At 45.4% G+C, this 26,022-nt stretch overlaps 1 protein-coding gene across 1 annotated transcript in view; it reads right to left on the reverse strand.

The window, feature by feature from the left end:
- Positions 1-4,240: 4,240 nt before the first annotated feature.
- The window catches only part of frem3 (Fras1 related extracellular matrix 3), a 198,626-nt gene continuing 176,844 nt past the window's right edge, over positions 4,241-26,022 (reverse strand). Inside the window, exons 17-24 of the mRNA XM_051928095.1 lie at positions 18,705-18,897; positions 15,837-15,941; positions 13,459-13,586; positions 13,048-13,182; positions 12,689-12,815; positions 9,924-10,111; positions 5,947-6,093; positions 4,241-4,856 (exon numbers count right to left, since the gene is read on the reverse strand). Coding sequence (XP_051784055.1) covers positions 4,314-4,856; positions 5,947-6,093; positions 9,924-10,111; positions 12,689-12,815; positions 13,048-13,182; positions 13,459-13,586; positions 15,837-15,941; positions 18,705-18,897 — 1,566 coding nt within the window. The 3' untranslated portion in view covers positions 4,241-4,313. The remainder of the gene's footprint in view (positions 4,857-5,946; positions 6,094-9,923; positions 10,112-12,688; positions 12,816-13,047; positions 13,183-13,458; positions 13,587-15,836; positions 15,942-18,704; positions 18,898-26,022) is intronic.

The raw sequence follows: 26,022 nt of genomic DNA on the forward strand, positions 1-26,022 counted from the left end.
GCCTTTCAAACGATCATCGAGTAGCTGCCATTGACTGTCGGGCAGGCAGTATGTGAAGTGGCTCCGCTTGGGGCTTTTAGGGGGGGGGTCTTTTTTTTTTTTTTTTTTAAGCCTGCACCCGTTTCTTTGAAGTTGCACACCTATGTTGTAATCGCATGAACAGACGGGAGGCGATCGTGACCTCCTAACTGGTGGGGATACCGACATTCCCTTTGCGCAGCAGTCGCGCTATCGCCATTCTTACAAAAGGCTTTCACAGCGAACGCTCTTTGCGCGCCGCTCCATTATAACTAATGCCAAGGGGTCCTGAACGAGCTCTCATCAGTCCCGGGGTCGCCAGCACCTACTTGTAAAGTTTCCCGTTTCCCTGCACCATCCTGTATAATGTTTTTTGTTATTTGGTAACACAGTTAACTTGTGCACAGACGCACAGACACACCACTCTGCGCATGCGCACTGTTTCGGAGGACAGACGCGTTCACGTTAGTTTAATACAGCGGGTCACTTAAAGCCACTAACATGAACCGTCAAGATGGGCAAAGAAAATCCGACTTGAATTACAAGGCTGGTGCTGTGAATGTAGCCTTTGATTTAATTCAGGGGTCCCCAACTCCAGTCCTGGAGCAGTGGCGTGGCTGGGGGGTGGGGGGGGTACAGGTGGGAGGAGATGGGGTTCAAGGGGGGGACATCTGTTTCCGGGCACAGCAGCCAGGGGGCACCAAATTGATGTTTCTTTCCCTTCCCCATTGCATTTTGGCAAACAGGAGGGGGCACGAAATCTTCAGTTGTCCCCGGGCGCTGAAACCCCCCTAGCTACGCCTCTGTCCTGGAGGGCCGCAGTGGCTGCAGGTTTTCATTCTAAGCTTTTTCTTAATGAGTGCCCTGTTTGTGCTGCTAATGAACTTCTTTTGAATTCATTTTTTTGTTTTGTTCCTCTGAATTGCTTCGTTTCTTTCCTTCAACAGAAATGAAATGTGAAAGTGAGGGAGCCAACGGAAGACCACCTGAGTCAGGGCCTCAAACTCCAACCAGTTGCTTAATGAGGCGCCGCGTCTTGTCGTTAATTAAACTCGTTCTTTAATTCCATGGCTTGTTGCTGCTCTTGTGGTGCCTTAGCAGACATGTCCGAAATTGTGGATTTTCTCTTTTCTATGAGCTCTGTTTGTGGACTTTAGCTCATTTTGTATCTCGTTATTATTTGGCTGCTAATTCAGGAAAAGAAACAATGAAGGGGTCTGAGTCTTCAAGAGCAAATCAATTAAAATGAATGCAAAAGAAGTTTAATTAGCAGCACAAACAGGTCACTAGTTAAGAAAAGGGTTAGAATGAAAACCTGCAGCCACTGTGGCCCTCCAGGACCGGAGTTGGGGACCCCTGCTTTATGACCTAAGACCGACTGGCCCCCCGCCCTGTGGATCTCCCACCTTGCGTCCTCCAGCTTCCCTGAAAAAAGCGAGTCAGGAAGACCGATGGCTTTCTAACACACAGGCTTTGAGGAGAACGGGGGGCTCCTGTGAGCTGCAGGTGACCATCACACGGCTCTCGTTGCTTTCATTCCTCACGTTGGATTCACACGTCTGCATGAGCAGAGACTGGTGTGTGTGTGTGTGTTGGTTTTTAATGTGCTAATTCAGAGTGTCTGCTCTAAGTGCCGGACTGGATGGATGAGCGTCCCCCCGTTTGGGTTTGGGATGGGGTCAAGGATGACAAGAATGGAGGTGTAACCCGGCCAGCCTGCTCCTCCATTTCTGTCCCATTCACGATGGACAAGGGACAAATGGAAATTCTGAAGTTTGTCTCCCTCAAGGCTGGACCCCATCTGGATACCCGCAGGATTAACCTGGGAATTGTAGTACAGTAGGGCAGCACCGTGGGGGTCCTTGGGTGCCACTTAGGGTCCATTGTATAGATAGGAGCGTCCGTACGACTCAGAAATGCTTCTGGCATACAAGGCCATGACAGCAGAAGTAGAGCCGGGGGAGTCCGAGGCGGCAGGGAGCTGGACAACGCTCACAGAGGAGACCCAAAGGGATGCGGTGGTGGTGGGGGGTCTACTGATTTGTTACCGTGACGCGGTGCTGTTGCCGATTTTTCTCTGATTCTGAACGTGTGTGCAGCTGAGTTGCTTTGGGCTCCGGGTGCCCCCTTGTGGTCACACTGCCCAGCATATTGTATTCAAGTCCTTGCGTTGTGGTGTTCTGGTCGTGCCAAGCCCGCTCTTCTAGTGGAATATTAAGTCGTCTGGAGTTGTGTTGGGTATGGACCACCGTGGGCTGTGTCCTGGAGTTGAGTCCCCTGCCCATGGATTTTGCTTTGTGACAGACGGTCGGGATGCCCCTTCTGTGTATGTGCCAGGGGAGCAAGCATGGGCTGCACAGTACCTCCCCTTGGTGGCAACCCCTCCCTGGGTGACTCAAGATACCCGCAGGGCTCCATGGGAGATGCAGTTCTCCACTGCCCTGTTGGGATCTGGGGTGGCCACCAGGAGGTGCTGCAGGGGTTCCTGGGCCAGAGGTGCAATCAGAGCACCTGAAGCACTTCTGGGTGAGCTATAAAAAGGGCCAGCAGCCACCACTCCAGTGGTCACCTGAGTCAGGAGGAGGAGGAGGAGGAGGAAGAAGAGGAGTGGTGGTGGTGGAGGAGGAGACCAATGTGTTTTGTGGTGCTTTTGGGAGTGCGTACTGTCTGTGGGACACGGGGGAGATGTGCCCCACAGGTGAAGAACAATAAAAGTTTATTGGCTTTTATATGTGCCTCCGGTGTCAGGTCGGCGCTTATACAGTATAGCGCCTTTTTTTTCCGGCGTGTTCCACGTTTTATTTTTTCTTCACGTGAAGTGGACTGACCGTTCCATATCGGTGTGAGTGGGCCGCACTGGACTGGTGCTCAGGGTTGTTTCTAGACTTGTGCTCAAGTGCTACTCCTCCCAAGATCCCCTCCAAGAAAAGGAGATGAAATGAGCCCCACGACCGACTGGCTTCACCTGGCCCAACGTAAAGCGAGTAACTGATACAAAGAAAGACAAAACAATTGAAGGACCCCCAATCTCAGACATTGTAAAGGTTTATTCTCGTTAAAGCACCGCCGGTCACAGGCCACCTGACCCTTATTACACTCTCATTCAGCCACATTTCACCCTTTCGCTTGACGGCGTCTTAACCACATTTCTACAAGTCACCGATAAAAATGTATAAAAAGGCTACAACAATAAAACACAAATGTCACTGTCCATTCCCAGACGGGTGTGACTGACGGCGTGGTGTCTGTGCAAGGGGGGGTGGGACGAGAAGGCCAAGTCCCATTCTTCATCAGTATTGTCGGCCTCATTGGCACCACAGTTACTCACCCGGAGCTCAACTTCCACAATGAACCTTCATGAGGAGGATCGCTGGCAGCAGTGCATTCTGGATGCACAGAAACATAGAAGGAAGGAAGGTGGGTGTTGCTGACGAAGAGGGAATTCGAGCCCCCAGTGTCCCCTTCCAGTGGCTCTTAACGTTTCACACCAGATAATCCAACGGCTTTAATTCGGGAAGCACCTGCCGTTGGTGACCTGATTAGCTGAATAAACAGACTTGAGAAGCTCAACTTCAATCCAGGGAACGGGTTGAATATTGATTGGGTTTGGGGTTGGCGGGCTGGGGTGGAGGGTTGTTCATTCTAACGGCCCCCCACCACCCCACCCACCGCACCTTGTCAAACTGCAGAGCCCACAAAAAGGATTAAAAAAAAAAAAAAAAAACCCAAAAAAGTGGTAATGGGCGAGCGATCCAAAACTACCACTCCGACATTAAAAACACGAAAAAACGACAGTACAGGTTCTCCAAAATGGAACCCAAATTCCAGCCTCAAATCAAAGCAAACTCGTCAGCCTACGGAACGCAAGGAAAGTTTCAAATTTGAAATGAAGAACAGGAAAGGGAGGAGGAAGAGGAGGAGGAGGAGGAGGAGACCCCGCCGTCTGAAGCACCTGGAAAGAAGACTTCACGGGCGTAAAACGAGGCCCATCCGGCAAAAACAAACAAAACAAAACACAAACCTACGACTCGGCGCTAAACTCGCTGCGAAACAACACAGTCAGGTCTTCTGTACATGCAAACAAAAAAAAAAAAAATCATCATCATAATAATAATAATAATAATAATAATGGCGGTGCTTGGGGCATTTTTTAATTTTTGAAAACATTTTGACCCAGAAAGGCACTCGTTTGATGGCGTCGTGTGTTACGTGTCTGCGTGCATTTTGGTTTTTTTCCCGAATAAAAAGTTCTGCACAAAAAACGTAATTCAAAGCGGCGAGCCGAAGCGTGGCAGTTACACCTCAGTGCTGTCCCTGCTGCCATGTCGTGTCGACACCGTGTCCCTGCTGCCGCCGTAATAGCCGGAAGACGTGGAGGTTGACGAAGGGCACTTGGCTGAACGTTTGTCTTGGTGGCTCCTGCGCCGTAACAGGAGGACGACGATGATGACGAGGCAGATGAGGAGCAGGAAACCGGCGATGCCGCCCACCATGGGTACGATACCCAGCCCGGAGGATTCCTTGCTTGAGCTCTCGAGGAAGGGGTGTTGGCGCGAGTCCTCCTGGGGACGGAACTCTCTCTGGCTCACGGCGATCTTGTTGCTACGATCCAGCGCGATATGCTGAATGTTGGTGCCTCGACTGTTCTCTAAGCCAATGTCTTCGGCCTCACGGGGGGCATCGCTTCCGGCAGCTCTTCGGTTACGTGCGGCACCCTGGCCGGCCGCTGTCAAGCTGTGGTGAAATTCGAGGCTTCGTTTGCCAATGCTGCGGTGGGCATTATCTTTCGAGCGGACGGTGTAGATGGTGTGGATGTACCATTCACGGCCAGACGTCACCTTTAAAAGAATGAAGGAAAAGAAGGTGGGTTACACGACAACGCTGTGGTGCGATGGGCAGAGACAAAACAAAACAAGCAACTGAGATACCCGTCCCTGGTGTCGGAAATGCCCTCGACAGTTTGAAGTCAAAATCTTAAATCATGTGAATGGCGCACTGCGGTGTGTCACGGGTGAGGAACAGCTCAGAGCGATACTCGCACCCTCTCATATGCTCTACTCCCTGGATTTAGGTAGATGTGAATGTGCCAATCGCACTCTTGATGCAGACCAAAACAACCCGATCGGGACCCTTTGAAAAGGAATGTATCGGTGCCAACCCTAGAGAGGTTCAGGTGAGGCATGAATGTGATCCGACACGAGACCAATGTAATTACAGGGCATTATGGGAAACATTTCTACCTAGATGGTAATTAAGCCATCTCAGTATTAAAATGAATCCACAACTGGCCTTCAAGTTTGCATGAAATGATGGCACTGATTCAGCCTCAGACCCTCCTTTTCTCTTTCACGATTGGTTCGGATAATAAAGAAGTCGATAAAATCGTATTTCCAGAGGATCTGTCCTGGAGGTGGGGCTGCCAACCAGGATCCCGAGCCATTTCGTCGAGTGATAGGATGGTCCCTGACTTGACCTGACCTGACCTGTAAGCATGCAGAGTTGGTGAGGAACAAACACGCTTTGCGACCGACAATTAACCCCCTAATCTTACACTCCGCCAAAAGAGTGCCAAGTGAGGCGATGCAGTCACACTTCAGGCCCGGTGTGGACCCTGGCGACACCATCATTTTGAACTCATCCTTAACTGCGTTTTGCGTCGAATGAGCAGCAAAGAAACAGCCAAAAGGTGGAGGGCGAGATCACTTGAGATGTCAAAAGTGGTGACTCTGAAATGTCCCATAGCAGGTGAATGGGGGTAAAGGGGTCCTTCCTCACTCCAACCAACAGCGGCTGAGTTTGGGTCAGATAGGCCAACATCCACAGCCCCCAGCATTGGGAAAAAAACACCTTAAAACCTCAGTTGTGAATGTGAACCTCCATGACCACCCTAGTGGCTTGAGCGTGACATGTGGCAGTGACGTGACTTACCTGGAATAAAGGATCAGATGAAAAGCTGAAGCCGTCAGAGCCAGGCTGCCTTATCAGTGGGAGAGCGTCGGCGCTGTCTATGGCTAGGCTGGCATCAAACTGGACACTGCCAAATATGCGCACCGTTGTCTCTGGCTGGGACTTATCCTGAAATCAGAAAAGAAATTTAAATAAGAACACTTGTGCAAAACTCGACTTTACCCTCATCATGCGGGTTCCATTAGCCATGCCTGGCTGCCTGTTTGATCCATGCCAGCACTTTGCTGTAGTTTTGTTGGTTTATATGAGTTGGAGACGGTGGCACAGGAGACAGAGCCGGAGGTGGCAGAGTTAAAGATGCTAAGATTTGCATTGGGCGTGATGAGGATGGACAGGATTAGAAACGAGGACATTAGAGGGTCAGCTCAGGTGGAACAGTTGGGAGACAAAGTCAGAGAGGTGAGATTGTGTTGGTTTGGACATGTGAAGAGAAGAGATGAGGGGTATAATGGGAGAAGGGTGCTAAGGATAGAGCTGCCAGGGAAGAGGAGAAGAGGAAGGCCTAAGAGAAGGGTTATGGATGTGGTGAAAGAGGACATGCAGGTGATGGGTGTGACAGAACAAGACGATGAGGAGAGGAAGATATGGAAGAAGATGATCTGCTGTGGTCACCCCTAACGGGAGCAGCCAGAAGAAGAAGAAAATTCATTCTGGATGAGTAACTTTGGACCTGTTCAGCCAGCAACCAGATGTGAGTACTGACCCCCCTTCTTAAACAGGACACCATGCAGATCTACTGTACAATACAGACATGAAATGATTGGTGGTCAGGCTTAGAAGATGCTGATCACACTGTGCCCTTTACCAGGTGGTGGAAAAATGTTGAAGAGTTACTACGCCCAATTCCCAACTGGGACATTTACTTAAACTAACTAAAACTACATCCCGGTGTTTATTATTTTCAGGAATCAGGAACTTTTTATAAATTTTAGGAACTTTTGTAGCACTCCCACCGTAGGGATGCAGTCCATTTGGTACGTGCGTCCTGGTACTTTGTTTAGCTGCCACTCTAGGGTATGTATTGTTTGTTCAACCAGGAACTTTCGTGAGTGGGGCTAAGGCTATGACCTGCGGTGATTGGATAACCACAAGCAGTGGAGCCACAAATCTGTTAACAGTTTGGACTTTGGAGAGTTACTGGTGAAGATGGATCACTGCGCCATCTCCCTGGTGCGCCACATTGAAGCAAGAATCTCTCCCAATTAAATGGTGGACAGGTTAAAATGAATTTGCACCACCTCACTCTTCTTTGCACGTCACATATTTTGAAATAAAGGTTATGGTTCCTATTGTGCGGTGGGAAAGCAACGTATGGAAGTGGCCAGGGACCATAAGGGGGACATTGCCTACAACAAACTGAAGTTCCTGCAATGGGAAAATGCCTAATGTGTCCAGTTCTGGATGGGCACTGACTGGTGTGCACTAAACGCACTAACTGATTCAGCACTCCGTGTAACTACAGTTAGGTCCATAAATATTTGGACAGAGACAACTTTTTTCTCATTTTGGTTCTGTACATTACCACAATGAATTGTAAATGAAACAACTCCGATGCAGTTGAAGTGCAGACTTTCAGCTTTAATTCAGTGGGGTGAACAAAATGATTGTATAAAAATGTGAGGCAACTAAAGCATTTTGTGAACACAATCCCTTCATTTCAGGGGCTCAAAAGTAATTGGACAATTGACTCAACGGCTATTTCATGGGCAGGTGTGGTCAAGTCCGTCGTTATGTCCTTATCAATGAAGCAGATAAAAGGCCTGGAGTTGATTTGAGGTGTGGTGCTTGCATGTGGAAGATTTTGCTGTGAACAGACAACATGCAGTCAAAGGAGCTCTCCATGCAGGTGAAAGAAGCCATCAGAAAAAACCCATCCGAGAAATTGCTACAATATTACGAGTGGCAAAATCTACAGTTTGGTCCATCCTGAGAAAGAAAGCAAGCACTGGTGAACTCAGCAATGCAAAAAGACCTGGACGTCCACGGAAGACAACAGTGGTGGATGATCGCAGAATCATTTCCATGGTGAAGAGAAACCCCTTCACAACAGCCAACCAAGTGAACAACACTCTCCAGGGGGTAGGCGGGCGTATCGATATCCAAGTCTACCATAAAGAGAAGACTGCATGAAAGTCAATACAGACGGTGCACTGCAAGGTGCAAGCCACTCATAAGCCTCAAGAATAGAAAGGCTAGATTGGACTTTGCTAAAGAACATCTAAAAAAGCCAGCACAGTTCTGGAAAAACATTCCTTGGACAGATGAAACCAAGATCAACCTCTACCAGAATGATGGCAAGAAAAAAGTATGGAGAAGGCGTGGAACAGCTCATTATCCAAAGCATAGCACATCATCTGTAAAACACGGTGGAGGGAGGCAGTGTGATGGCTGCCAGTGGCACTGGGACACTAGTGTTTATTGATGATGTGACACAGGACAGAAGCAGCCGAATGAATTCTGAGGTGTTCAGAGACATACTGTCTGCTCAAATCCAGCTAAATACAGCAGTCAAATTGATTCATGATACAGATGGACAATGACCCAAAACATACAGCCAAAGCAACCCAGGAGTTTCTTAAAGCAAAGAAGTGGACAATTCTTGAATGGCCAAGTCAGTCACCTGATCTTAACCCAACTGAGCAGGCAGTTCACTTGTTGAAGACTAAACTTCAGACAGAAAGGCCCACAAACAAACAGCAACTGAAAGCCGCTGCAGTAAAGGCCTGGCAGAGCATTAAAAAGGAGGAAACCCAACATCTGGTGATGTCCAGGAGTTCAAGACTTCAGGCTGTCATTGCCAGCAAAGGGTTTTCAACCAAGTATTAGAAATGAACATTTGATTTCCAGTTATTTAATTTGTCCAATTACTTTTGAGCCCCTGAAATGAAGGGATTGTGTTCACAAAATGCTTTAGTTGCCTCACATTTTTATGCAATCGTTTTGTTCACCCCACTGAATTAAAGCTGAAAGTCTGCACTTCAACTGCATCGGAGTTGTTTCATTTCAAATTCATTGTGGTAATGTACAGAACCAAAATTAGAAAAAAGTGGTCTCTGTCCAAATATTTATGGACCTAACTGTACACGTAGCATTCGACCCTTACCAAATATTGTGAATTCAGAAAGTATTGAGACCCCCCTCACTTTCTGCATACTTGATTGTGTTTTGGATTTGGTTTAAACGATACATTTGCCATTTTTCTCAACCGATTGCTTCTTAATAACCCTTATTAATAAAGACATGTTTTCAGTAATATTTAAAAATGTATTAAAATTCACAAACTGAAATCTCTCGTTCATGAAAGTATTCAGAAGTAATAATAATAAGGAGGAACCTTAGATCCTCTTCCTCCACCCATCTGAACGTCCCTCTCGCCCGTCTAACCACCATGGGGAGCAGAGCGTTCAGCCGTTCTGGAACTCTCTGCCTACTGAGCTTAGAAATACCAAATCATTTTCATCCTTCAAATGTAAACTTAAAACGCATTTGTTTAAAATGGCTTTTTCTTTATGATTACAGTGGCTTTGTTTGGTTTTATTTTTTATATTTTCTGATGTTTTAAGTTGTTTACAATGTAGTCTTTTATTTATTGTTTGTTTGTGTGGTATAGCGGGTCTGCGGCTTCCAATAAAAAAGGTTGGGTTTTTAAATCCGTATAGCCGTGCCGTTCTCCGTGGGCGCGAGTACATGTCTGCGGGGAGTTAATGGGGTACCTACACGTGAGGGTGCGGTCATTCTTGATTGCCTCATTGGCTTCCTGCGGTGTGTGATTAAGGCACTGCGCCTACGAAGGCACACTGGGGTGTATATATACGGGTCGACACCAGAGAATGGGGGATGGATAAATCGTGGAAGAGAAACTTTTTGAACGTCACCCCATACCATTAAGGATGAAAGGTCTTGCAGCATCAGGCTGCTGGATTTCATGAATTACTTACCAGAACCTTAAATCTGTAGAGGAGGGACGGGGCATCTGCCAAGCAGCCGTATTCTCTGTTTGATGGATCGTACTTGGGCACATAGCCATCCGCTCCCGTGCACAGGAAGACCTTCTCAATGTTACAGAGGAAGGAGTTCCCTAGATTCTGGACTGGATCGACCATCACACGGCCATAGATGACAGAACCTACAATGAAGAATGTACAAGTTTATTCACCATACCTAAGCATTACTGTGGAATTCTCTACAGTTCAGGTTATGGAATCTGATCCTGGATGTCCCGATTCAGATGGTTTCTTCTGTGATGCTTTGCTATTTGTATGTTTCTCATATCACCAGAGAGCTGTGCAGCTCACATTCTGATAAATGTGTTCATTTAAGATTGGCAGGGCCCACTGAAATGCAGCTAATTTAGAGTAATAAAGCATATAAGGAAACCCAACAAAGATGGAAGGACAACAGAGGAACTTCCCCCAGATCATGAAGCTATTAGTCACTGCACCATCTCCTAAAGCTGTCATTCTTTCTGCATGAGAAGGACTGCTGTAGTTATTGGAATTACTGATTGGTGAAACGTGGGTGGCACGGTGGTGCAGTGGTAGCGCTGCTGCCTCGCAGTTAGGAGACCTGAGGTTCACTTCCCGGGTCCTCCCTGCGTGGAGTTTGCATGTTCTCCCTGTGTCTGCGTGGGTTTCCTCCGGGTGCTCCAGTTTCCTCCCACAGTCCAAAGACATGCAGGTTAGGTAGATTCGCGATTCTAAATTGTCCCTGGTGTGTGCTTGGTGTGTGGGTGTGTTTGTGTGTGTCCTGCAGTGGGTTGGTTCCTGCCTTGTGCCCTGTGTTGGCTGGGATTGGCTCCAGCGGACCCCCGTGACCCTGTGTTCGGATTCAGCGGGTTGGAAAATGGATGGATGGATGGATGATTGGTGAAACAGAAGAAAATCAGATGTGCCTGGCACATGACTTTCCCTACCCCAGTGGCTGCAGGTTTTTGTTCCAACCCAGTTTCTTAATGAGTAGTGCAACAAAGGCGCTATATAGGCACCGACCTGACACAGACTGACATTGGAGGCACGTATAAAAGTAAAGAAACTTTTATTTTTCTTCACCTGTGGGGCACGTCTTCCCCATGTCCCACAGGCAGTACAGCCTTATTCCAAAATGGATGAAATTAATTTTTTTCCTCAGAATTCTACACACCACACCCCATAATGACAACATGAAAAAAGTTTACTTGAGGTTTTTGCAAATTTATTAAAAATAAAAAAACTGAGAAATCCCATGTCCATAAGTATTCACAGCCTTTGCTCAATACTTTGTCGATGCCCCTTTGGCAGCAATTCCAGCCTCAAGTCTTGTTGAATATGATGCCACAAGCTTGGCACACCTATCCTTGGCCAGTTTTGCCCATTCCTCTTTGCAGCACCTCTCAAGCTCCATCAGGTTGGATGGGAAGCGTCGGTGCACAGCCATTTTAAGATCTCTCCAGAGATGTTCAATCGGATTCAAGTCTGGGCTCTGGCTGGGCCACTCAAGGACATTCACAGAGTTGTCCTGAAGCCACTCCTTTGATATCTTGGCTGTGTGCTTAGGGTCGTTGTCCTGCTGAAAGATGAACCGTCGCCCCAGTCTGAGGTCAAGAGCGCTCTGGAGCAGGTTTTCATCCAGGATGTCTCTGTACATTGCTGTTGCAGTCATCTTTCCCTTTATCCTGACTAGTCTCCCAGTCCCACAGCATGATGCTGCCACCACCATGCTTCACTGTAGGGATGGTATTGGCCTGGTGATGAGCGGTGCCTGGTTTCCTCCAAACGTGACGCCTGGCATCCACACCAAAGAGTTCAATCTTTGTCTCATCAGACCAGAGAATTTTCTTTCTCATGGTCTGAGAGTCCTTCAGGTGCCTTCTGGCAAACTCCAGGCGGGCTGCCATGTGCCTTTTACTAAGGAGTGGCTTCCATCTGACCACTCTACCATACAGGCCTGATTGGTGGATTGCTGCAGAGATGGTTGTCCTTCTGGAAGGTTCTCCTCTCTCCACAGCGGACCTCTGGAGCTCTGACAGAGTGACCATCGGGTTCTTGGTCACCTCCCTGACTAAGGCCCTTCTCCCCCGATCGCTCAGTTTAGATGGCCGGCCAGCTCTAGGAAGAGTCCTGGTGGTTTCGAACTTCTTCCACTTACTGATGATGGAGGCCACTGTGCTCATTGGGACCTTCAAAGCAGCAGAAATTTTTCTGTAACCTTCCCCAGATTTGTGCCTCGAGACAATCCTGTCTCGGAGGTCTACAGACAATTCCTTTGACTTCATGCTTGGTTTGTGCTCTGACATGAACTGTCAACTGTGGGACCTTCTATAGACAGGTGTGTGCCTTTCCAAATCATGTCCAGCCAACTGAATTTACCACAGGTGGACTCCAATGAAGCTGCAGAAACATCTCAAGGATGATCAGGGGAAACAGGATGCACCGGAGCTCAATTTTGAGCTTCACGGCAAAGGCTGTGAATACTTAGGTACATGTGCTTTCTCCATGTTTTTATTTTTAATAAATTTGCAAAAATCTCAAGTAAACTTTTTTCATGTTGTCATTATGGGGTGTTGTGTGTAGAATTCTGAGGAAAAAAATGAATTTCATCCATTTTGGAATAAGGCTGTAACATAACAAAATGTGGAAAAAGTGATGTGCTGTGAATACTTTCCGGATGCACTGTATACCTAAAGGCTATTGTGAGACTTGTTCACACCAACTTGAACATGACGTACCTTCTGAGAATGCCACGTCAGCTCCCTCTCCAAATCCCATGGAGCCGTCTGAAAGCCAGAGCTCTTTCTTGGAAAGCAGGAACATCTGAGTGTTGAGGCTAAATTCAGCAGCTACAGGGTCGCTGACCTGCAGGGTGAGGAAAATGCAGTGCCATATTCATAATGGTGATCATTGTGTTGCATGTGGATTTGGACATTCAACTAAGGATTTTACTGTACACATGACAATAATGGTCCTATAAACATATACTTGTTGGGACCCAGACAATGGGTATCCCTACTGATGATGGTCCAACTTAGTCTTGGGAACGTAACGATTTCTCTTTGACCCAAGGTGGAGCAGCTCTGACAGCACATACCTGCTGGAATCGAATATCCATGTCAAAGGTGAGAGGCTCGCGGGGATTGCAAACAGGAGGGATGGTGAACTCTTGGTTAGGAGATGATGTGCACGGAATGAGCTTGACTGTATATGTGCCAGAATAGTCACGAACCTGAAATCAAACAGAGACAGTCATTTGGAATGGAGCAGGTGTGAGGAGTGTTGATCCGTAGTGCATTTGTATGATGGGCAAGTTCAAGATGGCCTTCCCGATTTCATTTTAAATTTAGTGCTTTTCAGACTGAAATTGCTTACCCACAATAGACTGGTGCCCCATCTAGGGATTGCTTCTGCCTTGCCCCCAGTGCATTCTGGGATAGGCTTGAGCTTTTGAAAAATTAACTCTTTCTATAGATTCTGCGAACAGCTTACATTAATCTTGACTTACTGCAAAATCTGACACAAAGCTCCAGAGCTGCACGGGCTGGTTTAAGGTTGGCTCGGTTCTTGTGAGGGACAGAGTGAATGTGAGGCCAGGGTGGTCTGCGGACATCACCATCGAGGTCAGGGAGGTTCCTGAAAAAAGTTAGGGGAACACAAAGTCAGAGATATATATGCACAAGCATGGCTTTGGTGACACAATCGAAAGAGGGAGTGTAAGGTTGAGACACACGAGGAGGAGTAAAAGGTGTAGGAGGCATGCTGAGAGTCACCTTCTGAGACATGAAGGATAAAATGCTCTATAGGAATGAGATGAAGAGTGGGAGCAGCAGTCAAGGGAGGTTTAGACACATTAGGATACTGAGAAAAGGTGCTGAAAGTATGGCAAGTGATATCAGATATTTGTACAGTTATTCTAGTAGCTGTCTTTGATGGGTAACATGGCTAGTGTTGGTATAAAGGGCTAAAAGACTGGAGTTCAGCTGACCTTTGCCAGGTTTAGTGGTGTTCTTATACATGAAGAGATGGTTTTCAGGTTACCCAAAAGGTAAGGTCACTGGTAAGTTTGGCCATATTTGAACAGGTTACGCTGTTGGAATTTCATGTTTTACTTGTGATCTATCCAGTATCAACATGAAGGAAGTGAAGAGGCCAATCCACACAAAACTGGGCTCTGTCAGTGAGCAAGTCCAAAATCCAGATGCAGAGGTGTGTACCAAGGCTACGTTCACACTACTACGTTTTGGTTTAAAAACATGGACATTAGTCTCCATTTTCACCTCTCATTAACACTACTCTAGCGTTATTGACCTCCAAAAAGCGAGACTTTTGGAAACGCTCTCCAAAGCTGTATGCTTTGCTGTTGCAATGTGATTGGGCGAAACCACAGAGTTTTGAAAATGCAGACTCTATTTGTGTTGTGATTTGTTTGTGCTTGATAGATAGATATAGATATACTTTATTAATCCCCAAGGGGAAATTCACATACTCCAGCAGCAGCATACTGATAAAAAATATTAAATTAAAGAGTGATAACAATGCAGGTATACAGACAGACAATAACTTTGTATAATGTTAACGTTTACCCCCCCGGGTGGAACTGAAGAGTCGCATAGTTTGGGGGAGGAACGATCTCGTCAGTCTGTCAGTAGAGCAGGACGGTGACAGCAGTCTGTCGCTGAAGCTGCTCCTCTGTCTGGAGATGATCCTGTTCAGTGGATGCAGTGGATTCTCCATGATTGACAGGAGTCTGCTCAGCGCCCGTTGCTCTGCCACAGATGTCAGACTGTCCAGCTCCATGCCAACAATAGAGCCTGCCTTCCTCACCAGTTTGTCCAGGTGTGAGGCCTCCCTCTTCTTTATGCTGCCTCCCCAGCACACCACCGCGTAGAAGAGGGCGCTCGCCACAACCGTCTGATAGAACATCTGCAGCATCTTATTACAGATGTTGAAGGACGCCAGACTTTTAAGGAAGTATAGTCGGCTCTGTCCTTTCTTACACAGAGCATCAGTATTGGCAGTCCAGTCTAATTTATCATCCAGCTGCACTCCCAGGTATTTATAGGTCTGCACCCTCTGCACACAGTCACCTCTGATGATCACGGGGTCCATGAGGGGCCTGGTCCTCCTAAAATCCACCACCAGCTCCTTGGTTTTGCTGGTGTTCAGGTGTAGGTGGTTTGAGTCGCACCATTTCACAAAGTCCTTGATTAGGTTCCTATACTCCTCCTCCTGCCCACTCATGATGCAGCCCACCATAGCAGTGTCGTCAGTGAACTTTTGCACATGGCAGGACTCCGAGTTGTATTGGACGTCTGATGTATATAGGCTGAACAGGACCACAGAAAGTACAGTCCCCTGTGGCGCTCCTGTGTTGCTGACCACAATGTCAGACCTGCAGTTCCTGAGATGCACATACTGAGGTCTGTCTGTAAGATAGTCCATTACATAGCCCTTCTCTGATTGGATCTGAACAAATCATGTGATATCATCTACTGTCGAATTCTGCTCTGTACTTGTAATATTTCTATTGCACTATTGTATTGAGGATTACTGTGTATTGTGTTGTATTGACCCCCTTTTTTTGACACCCACTGCACGCCCAACCTTCCTGGAAAGGGGGTCTCTCTTTGAACTGCCTTTCCCAAGGTTTCTTCCATTTTTTCCCCTACTAAGGTTTTCTTGCCTTCTTAGAGAGTCAAGTCTGGGGGGCTTGTCAAGAGGCAGGACCTTTTAAAGCCCATTGCGGCACTTCTTGTGTGATTTTTAGGGCTACCCAAAAATAAATTGTACTGTATTATATTGGATCCTGCTCACTACAATGTCTCATTCCCTGATTGGTTTGAAAAGGTAGTAGAGAAATCAAATTATTATGTGTATCCTTACCTGAGTGAGACATAACAAACTGTCCTCGGAAGCGCACTTCAGTCTTGAAGTTCACCACAAGACGTCCCTCGTCGTTGATTCTCATGCTTGTGGGGTACATGGCACCTACACAGTGAGAAAAGACAAATAGATAAAAATGTTTCACTAAAGCAGTATCAGATTCATCTGTAGTCAACAGACTCAACCCTAAGTAGAAAATCGAAATGCAGGAGATTAAGCACAGGAAGGTCTTAACAGAACATGAACACTCTCATTCCTTTGAGTATTTAGACTCTTAATTCAGTACTTTGCAGAAGCCACCTTACTAGCAAACCCAGATTCAATTCTTATTGGTTCTCTACGAGCTTTGCACACAATGATTTGGGCAGCTAATCCCATTCTTTCTGGTAGATACTCTCAAGCTCTTCTAGATTGGATGGGAAGCGTTCATAAACTGCCATGTGCAGGTCTTTCCACACATGTTCAATTAGGCTTTGGCTGGGCGATTCAAGGGCAGTCAGAAACTTCTCCCGAAGAGACTCTAGCATCATCTTTGCTTGACGCTAAGGATTGTCATGCATTCTGGAGCATATCTTCTTCAAGCACCTATCTGCATTTGCCTGCATTCACCCTTTCCTAAATTCTGACCAGTACCCCTGTTCCTGTCCCTGGGATGAATACCAACAGCATGATGCTGCCACCACCATATTTCACCACAGGGATGGTATTAGGCAGGTGGTATGCAGTGCCTGGTCTTCATAGTGCTTGGAGTTCTGCCCAAATATTTCAATATTTGCCTCATTGGATCACAGAGTCTTTTCCCTCCTGCTCTAAGAGTCCTTTAAACTGTCATTTGCCTTTTCCTTAAAGAGTGGATTCCATCTGTTATTGCCAAATTTCCCCTGAGAACAAATGAAATTCTATCTATCTATCTATCTATCTATCTATCTATCTATCTATCTATCTATCTATCTATCTATCTATCTATCTATCTATCTATCTATCTATCTATCTATCTATCTATCTATCTATCTATCATATAGTGCAGGGGTTCTCAGCGTTGGTCCTGGGGGCCCACTGTGGCTGCAGGTTTTTGTTCCAACCAGTTTCTATTTTTATTCGGACTCCTGGGCTAATTAAGTGAAATGTTATTTGCCATATTCTGTGTTTTGGGAAACATGTAGAAATTAGAAAACTAAGTTTGATAAACATATATATATATAAATTTACCAAGCAGTTATATGGGAATAATGTATTTTTTTTTTCTTTTTAACAATATTTTCATCTTGATTTTCATTCTATTTTTTGCCAGGTGTTCTAATTGTTTTAATTAATTAATTAATTAATTTCTAATTAGTAGGTCTAACACTAAAGTAGTTGCAGCCTTTGATTATTCAGTGTTGTTTGCCTGGCTGTTTGCTCTGCTGGTTGTCATTTTTAAGATTCAATGAAGGGAGCAAACTGCACAGAGAAAGGGCAAAATATAATACAATCAAAATAAAGATGGTTAAGCATTTAAATTTCTGCAAAAATGGAAATATTCCTAAATGTTTAATACATGTAAAAATCATGCTGTGGTGCTTTCTTAATGTAGAATAAGAGAAGAGGAAAAAAAATACCAGCTAATTAGTTGTGATCAGTGTTATCAGGTGTTGTCACTGATTATGAATTTGGTTGGAAGAAAAACCTGAAACCACAGTGGGACCCCATGACCGACTTTGAGAACCCCTGATATAGTGCCCTCCATCTATCTATCTATTATATAGTGCCTTCTATCTATCTATCTATCTATCTATCTATCTATCTATCTATCTATCTATCTATCTATCTATCTATCTATCTATCTATCTAACATATAGTGCCTTTCATCTATCTATCTATCTATTATATAGTGCCTTTCATCTATCTATCTATCTATTATATAGTGCCTTTCAACTCAAATGTGGCACTTGGTGCCACTGTCCACCTGCCAAGTTGTTTTGCCTGCCTAAGGTAATGTCATCCCTGATAGAGGATCGCATGAATCATTAGGTAGAGGGGTCCTTTCATCGGATTGGCTGGCCCAGCGCTCTTTCAGCTGTGGAATGGCCAAATGGGGGAGGCAGCTTGACGGATGAGGTCTCCAGGACTCTAAATATATCCAAATCTTCTTATGTGATATCATCTACTGTTAAATTCTGCTCCGTACTTCTAAAATTTTTATTTTTATACTGTATTGAGGATTTGTTCTGTTCTGTGTATTGTATTATATTGACCCCCTTTTTTATGACACCCACTGCACACCCAACCTACCTGGAAAGGGGTCTGTCTTTGAACTGCCTTTCCCAAGGTTTCTTCCATTTTTCCCTACAAGGTTTTTTTGGGAGTTTTTCCTTGTCTTCTTAGAGAGTCAAGGCTGGGGGGGCTGTCAAGAGGCAGGGCCTGTTAAAGCCCATTGCTGCACTTCTTGTGTGATTTTGGGCTATACAAAAATAAATTGTATTCTATCTATCTATCTATCTATCTATCTATCTATCTATCTATCTATCTATCTATCTATCTATCTATCTATCTATCTATCTATCCTATTCTGGTGAGAATAATCAGAGTTACTGTATATCCCATTATTTATGTGTACATGTAATGAAAATATTAAGGCTGTCTTCGTAGTACATTGGTTACTAGTGGTGCACAAGTCCTAATGAAGGCTAATAAATTAGGAGTACGTTTTACTTCACTTTATGCAGTAATGTTTTCTGGTTATTCTTGATTATCCAGAAAGCTTTACTGACCTTTTTCTACCTTAAAATTCTTAGACCTCCAGACTTCTCTAATCACTTTAAAAATCTTTCACAATTCCAGCTTAACAAGCCATCAGTAAAGGTGAAGCTGCAGAAGAAAACTCATTACCTTGTAGTTCTGACTCTGGAGGGCTGCCAATTCCATCCTTCCACAAGATGGCAGTGTCATAGACAAATGTCAACTTCATCTCCGACTGCAGGTCAAAATGCTGCCAGCCTCCGACCGCCACTGGTGAATGGAACACATACGACACAAAGAGCGGCACCCGTAGTGTGACGTAGGACTGCACCAAGTTAAGGACCTGCACAGTGACACAAATGAGACATTAATATTCAAATCTAAATGTTTAAGCACCAGCCTAGCCAATGAATATGCCCAAAAATTGTTAGTCATTTATTTCCATATAAAAGTGAAATGGCATTTTGGTTCTGGAGAGTTGGTCTTTAGATTTTTATTCATTTAGTACAAATTTTACATCCCAGGCCAAGGTAGCCTCTGAACTTTGATATTATTTCTCTTCCTAAAACCTTGATTATTTATCAATGCAATTTTGAATACAGTGTCAGGGGGAGCCGAGGTCTATTTCTCAATTTTAATGATAATTTCCATTCATTATTCGAATAGTCAATACAGTGGTGCAGACCTCACAGATACAGCGTACTGCATTGAAATCCTGTGTCCAGCAGCAATCTCTGTGAAATTTTCATGAAATGATTCTGAATTGGCCAAATATAAGGGTACGTGTATGTGCATGAGTGGGGTCTTATTCATAGGTAGTGCTACCAGGGGAGACACTAGGTCCCCATATGAAGATTTTAACAGTCAGTCAATCATTTTCCAACCCACTATATCCCAACACAGGGTCAAGGGGGTCTGCTGGAGCCAATCCCAGCCAACACAGGGCACAATGCAGGAACAAACCCCGGACAGGGTGCCAGCCCACCGCAGGGTGCACACAAACACACACACACCAAGCACACACTAGGGACCGGAGCACCAGGAGGAAACCCACACAGACACGGGGAGAACATGCAAACTCCACGCAGGGAGGACCCAGGAAGCAAACCCGGGTCTCCTTACTGCGAGGCAGCAATGCTACCACCGTGCTGCCCAAGATTTTAACATCATGTTAATATCCTTTATGCTGCTTCCTTGAACAATCTATTTATTCTAAAATTACTGAGAATTGTTTTAGTTTTTCAGTGCAATAAGTAGACTATAATTGTTAACCTGTGCTTTCTGTGTTTCCTTTTTCCTTTCCATTTCCCTCAGATATGACTTAGAATTTCACCAGTCAGTAAAATAAAGCAAACATAAAGATATAAGAAAGTAAATCAATATTTAAGTATCATAGTTGTAGCTCAGATTTAGCTATGCTAGTCATATCAGGAGGATTCATCTTCTGCACAGATTGCTAAATTGTCCTCAGCTCATGCATTACTCAACTAATCCACCTTAAAAAAAGGGTAAGTGTCTGTGTGTTCGTCTGGTTGCTACGTCTTTGTCATTCCAACATATGGTGCATCACAAACTTTTGTAGTAAGAAAATTTTGATTTGATTTGATATACTTAAATGCACTGCATTTGTCATTCCAACAGATTTCGCATCATAGACATTAACTCTGCATTTATGAATGAATCCCAGAACAAATGGCATATAACAGAGACATATGAATTACATTTGTCATTCCAACAGACTGTGCATCACAAACATTCCTATTAATGCATTTTATTACTACAAATGTTTGCGATGTGTGACCTGTTGAAATGACAAGTGCAATGCATCTTACTACTATATGCATTACAAAAATAGATAAAGCACCGCAAATGTTAATGCTGAAGCCTACATTGATTGCTTAGATTTCAACCCATCTTAGTTAGATGTGTAGCACAGCCAGATATACATTTGTAATAATATCATAATAACCACAAGAGGGCACTACTAAACTGGATAAATGAGAAAAGTGAAAGGCCATCATTTCAAAGTCAAGGCTCATTCCCACGTATCCTGCATTGGTCGATAACCCTCACTAATATCCTTGGCCTCTATATTTTGATCTGCTAGATTAACAGATCAGCTTCCTTCCTTCCATTTGTTTTATGACACTTTTCCTTACAGTAAATGTGCTTTTGCTGAAATTTGATCAGCTCTCTTCAGTGTGTCCTACACTGTTTCAGCAACCTATCTGCTGGAATGCAGGACTTTTGTTAGAAGGTAAGCTAGACGTTTTAGATTGCACGCCGATTTACTTTTTAAAGTGTATCCCCTTACCCGCTCCTGCTAGAAATGTCTTACTTCTCACCCAAGTAGAAAGGGAGTGTTACAAACCTTGTCACCAACTGTTAACGGAATCTTCGCTTTGTTTTACAGTCAGCAAGTCAACACTTGAGGATGAAGTTTAAAAGTATTTAACACCTTTCCAGGATACAATAAGGGAATTTTATAGACTTGTGGTATTATTCCACAAAAAGCTAAAATGCAGGACTGCTGAAAACATTTCCACCTTAACCACTGCCTTCATTTGTGACCCCTGACTTTTTGAGGCCAATTACTTGTGCAAATGAATCAATACAAAAAACTTCTGTTTTGTGGAACAGTCCTAAGCAAAAATACAGAAATGTGTAAGGGGCAGAAATGGTCAGCAATAGTTACATTGTTCTTCATTTTCAGAGATACTCATTGGTATTTGATTTATTGCATTAATAAAAGTTTTATTAGAGACTAACAAACATTGTAAAATATTTAATGTATGCAGAAGATACTGTAATTTATTTGTCTGTTATTTTCCTATCCAAACTATTATATGCTAAAGGCATGACAATCATGACCTGATCTATCTACCTAACTATTATATAGTGCCTTTCACATCTCTCTCTATCTATCATATAGTGCCTGTCAGTTCTATTTATCTATCTATCTATCATATAGTGTTTTTCAGTTCTATCTATCATATAGTGTCTTTCATATCAATCTGTCTATCTATTATTATATAGTGCCTTTCACATCTCTATCTATCATATAGTGCCTTTCAGATCTATCTATCTATCTATCTATCTATCTATCTATCTATCTATCTATCTATCTATCTATCTATCTATCTATCTATCTATCTATCTATCTATCTATCTATCTATACAGGTGGAAGAGAGTTTCTTTTCTTCTTAGCTAGGGTTAGTATTGTTATTGTAGCTTCAATTAACTTAGCAACGCCTTGTTTAGAAAAGAACTTCTCTTTACTTGAACCATCATAGACATGTCACGTACAACAGTTCATACACTCATACACACATTGCCTGATTCCTGCTACTGCTTCCTGTAAATTTTAAAAAATTATTGATGATTGTGTTGGTGCTGCCTCATGCTCCAGAAGCCACTACAGGAATTAGAGCTTTTACCCGTTTCCAACCATTCTCTTGGGTTTACAGTTGATGTTTCCACCACAACTCTACCATTTTTAGATATCAGTCTTTCTATCAGCTTTCCAGGACTTCTCTGAAGTCTCTGTCTATTACATTCCAGCTGGCTCACACAGTTACCTTCTCTACAGCTCCTTCCATCCCTGGCACACTAAAAAATGTCTATCTCTTTCACAGCTCCTTAAACTCCTCCACCTCTGCAGTGATGAGGTCGACATCTATAATAATGCTCTAACGAAGCACTCAGAATGAGGACTTTCTTCATTCATAGATGATATCCTTCTCATATTGTGGAAAGGACCTTCAATCAAGCCAAGAGTAGACCCTGTAACATCTATCTATCTATCTATCTATCTATCTATCTATCTATCTATCTATCTATCTATCTATCTATCTATCTATCTATCTATCTATCTATCTATCTATCTATCTATCTATCTATCTATCTATCTATCTATCTATTATATAGTGCCTTTCATATCTATCTGTCTGTCTATTATTATATAGTGCCTTTCACATCTATCTATCATATAGTGCCTTTCAGTTCTATCTATCTATCTATCTATCTATCTATCTATCTATCTATCTATCTATCTATCTATTATATAGTGCCTTTCATATCTATCTATCTATGTGAACTTGTGAGACCCAGCTAGAAAAATCAGTCTATATGTCATATGTAGTGTCTTTGATATTAATTTGTATAAATTGTTTATTGTTTCACCTGGAAGTGTAGATCAGAGATTGCTTTCTGAGTCACTAAGTAATGTTCTCCTTAAATTCATCATCAGTTGCTTCCACACCTGTATTAATGTTCGCTTATCTCAGTAGGCTGATAGACGTGTGTGGAGGGAAACCAAAGCAATGTGGGAGATGTGACTTCAGGGCAGAGTTGGCATAAAGACTCAGTGGTTCCTTGTCTGGACAGACAGCACCAAGATAATATATGAAGGTTCCCAAAGTCCTACTCAGAGCTGGTCAATCCATTAGGTGACACAAGTGACCGCTTAAGGCGCTATCATCTGAAGGGTTCCATTTATGGAACTTAAGGGACACTATGAGGGAAACGCCCCCCCCCCCTCCCCCCAAAAGACTGTCAAACTCAGATGACACTGAGTGGGTGCTGTTACGTGTTGGGTGTCATTTATGAAAGTAAAAGTGCACACACTCCATACACCAAGGGGTGCATGCTCCTTGAAGTCTGCAGTATATACACAAAGGGGAGCCATTTGTGTTACTGAAGGGGCATGCTCTCAGGACACTAAGGGGGACCAACAGTTTGTCAAAGTCTAATAATGCTGTCTGTCCACTATTGACAACTGGGACCCAATGTACTGATTCCTCTGCTACTTTTAAAAACTTTGATCATGTCACTGAGAGCACATCAATCATAAATACACTGGGAAAGTCCTCAGCTGGACTTTTCCTTATTCTACACAAACAGAATAGTCTGTAAAGCCTGTAATCTGGTAGACACCATGGCTGTCTGTGAGTACATTTTTTTGTCTTTAAAAATTTGTTTTATCTTTATGATATCCATCCATCCATTCTCTTCCGCTTATCCGAGGTCGGGTCGTGGGGGCAGCAGCTTGAGCAGAGATGCCCAGACTTCCCTCTCCCCGGCCACTTCTTCTAGCTCTTCCGGGAGAATCCTGAGGCGTTTCCAGGCCAGTCGAGAGACATAGTCCCTCCAGCGTGTCCTGGGTCTTCCCCGGGGCCTCCTCCCGGTTGGACGTGCCCAGAACACCTCACCAGGGAGGCGTCCAGGAGGCATCCTGATCAGATGCCCGAGCCACCTCATCTGACTACTCTCGATGCGGAGGAGCAGCGGCTCTACTCTGAGCTCCTCCCGGATGACTGAGCTTCTCACCCTATCTTTAAGGAAGAGTCCAGACACCCTGCGGAGGAAACTCATTTCAGCCGCTTGTATTTGCGATCTCGTTCTTTCGGTCACTACCCATAGCTCATGACCATAGGTGAGGGTAGGAACATAGATCGACTGGTATATTGAGAGCTTTGCCTTGCGGCTCAGCTCCTTTTTCACCACTACAGACCGATGCAGCGCCTGCATGCCGCACCGATCCTCCTGTCGATCTCACGCTCCATTCTTCCCTCACTCGTGAACAAGACCCCGAGATACTTGAACTCCTCCACTTGGGGCAGGATCTCGCTCCCAGCCCTGAGAGGGCACTCCACCCTTTTCCGGCTGAGGACCATGGTCTCGGATTTGGAGGTGCTGATTCCCATCCCAGCCGCTTCACACTCAGCTGTGAACCGATCCAGAGAGAGCTGAAGATCATGGCCTGATGAAGCAAACAGGACAACATCATCTGCAAAAAGCAGTGACCCAATCCTGAGTCCACCAAACCGGACCCCCTCAACACCCTGGCTGCGCCTAGAAATTCTGTCCATAAAAGTTATGAACAGAATCGGTGACAAAGGGCAGCCCTGGCGGAGTCCAACTCTCACTGGAAACGGGTTCGACTTACTGCCGGCAATGCGGACCAAGCTCTGGCACCGATCGTACAGGGACCAAACAGCCCTTATCAGGGGGGCTGGTACCCCATACTCTCGGAGTACCCCCCACAAGATTCCCCGAGGGACACGGTCGAATGCCTTTTCCAAGTCCACAAAACACATGTAGACTGGTTGGGCGAACTCCCATGCACCCTCCAGGACCCTGCTAAGGGTATAGAGCTGGTCCACTGTTCCACGACCAGGACGAAAACCACACTGTTCCTCCTGAATCCGAGGCTCGACTATCCGACGGACCCTCCTCTCCAGGACCCCTGAATAGACTTTTCCAGGGAGGCTGAGGAGTGTGATCCCTCTGTAGTTGGAACACACCCTCCGGTCCCCCTTCTTAAAGAGGGGGACCACCACCCCGGTCTGCCAATCCAGAGGCACTGTCCCTGATGTCCATGCGATGTTGCAGAGTCGTGTCAACCAAGACAGTCCTACAACGTCCAGAGCCTTGAGGAACTCCGGGCGTATCTCATCCACCCCCGGGGCCCTGCCACCAAGGAGTTTTTTGACCACCTCGGTGACCTCAGTCCCAGAGATAGGGGAGCCCACCTCTGAGTCCCCAGGCTCTGCTTCCTCATTGGAAGGCATGTTAATGGGATTGAGGAGGTCTTCGAAGTACTACCCCCCCGACCCACAACGTCCCGAGTCGAGGTCAGCAGCGCACCATCCCTACCATATACAGTGTTGACACTGCACTGCTTCCCCTTCCTGAGACGCCGGATGGTGGACCAGAATCTCCTCGAAGCCGTCCGAAAGTTGTTCTCCATGGCCTCCCCAAACTCCTCCCACGCCCGAGTTTTTGCCTCAGCAACCACCAAAGCCGCATTCCGCTTGGCCTGCTGGTACCTATCAGCTGCCTCCAGAGTCCCACAGGACAAAAGGGACCGGTAGGACTCCTTCTTCAGCTTGACAGCATCCCTCACCGCCGGTGTCCACCAACGGGTTCGGGGATTGCCGCCACGACAGGCACCGACCACCTTATGGCCACAGCTCCGGTCAGCCGCCTCAACAATAGAGGCACGGAACATGGCCCATTCGGACTCAATGTCCACTACCTCCCTCGGGATGTGGTCGAAGTTCTGCCGGAGGTGGGAGTTGAAGCTACTTCTGACAGGGGGCTCTGCCAGACGTTCCCAGCAGACCCTCACAACACGTTTGGGCCTACCACGCCTGACCGGCATCCTCCCCCACCATCGAAGCCAACTCACCACCAGGTGGTGATCAGTTGATAGCTCCGCCCCTCTCTTCACCCGAGTGTCCAAGACATGTGGCCGCAAGTCCGACGACACGACCACAAAGTCGATCATCGAACTGAGGCCTAGGGTGTCCTGGTGCCAAGTGCACATATGAACACCCCTATGCTTGAACATGGTGTTCGTTATGGACAATCCGTGACGAGCACAGAAGTCCAACAACAAAACACCACTCGGGTTCAGATCGGGGGGGCCATTCCTCCCAATCACGCCCTTCCAGGTCTCACTGT

Source organism: Erpetoichthys calabaricus, chromosome 5 (assembly GCF_900747795.2).
Source record: "Erpetoichthys calabaricus chromosome 5, fErpCal1.3, whole genome shotgun sequence".
NCBI classification, from domain to species: domain Eukaryota; kingdom Metazoa; phylum Chordata; class Cladistia; order Polypteriformes; family Polypteridae; genus Erpetoichthys; species Erpetoichthys calabaricus.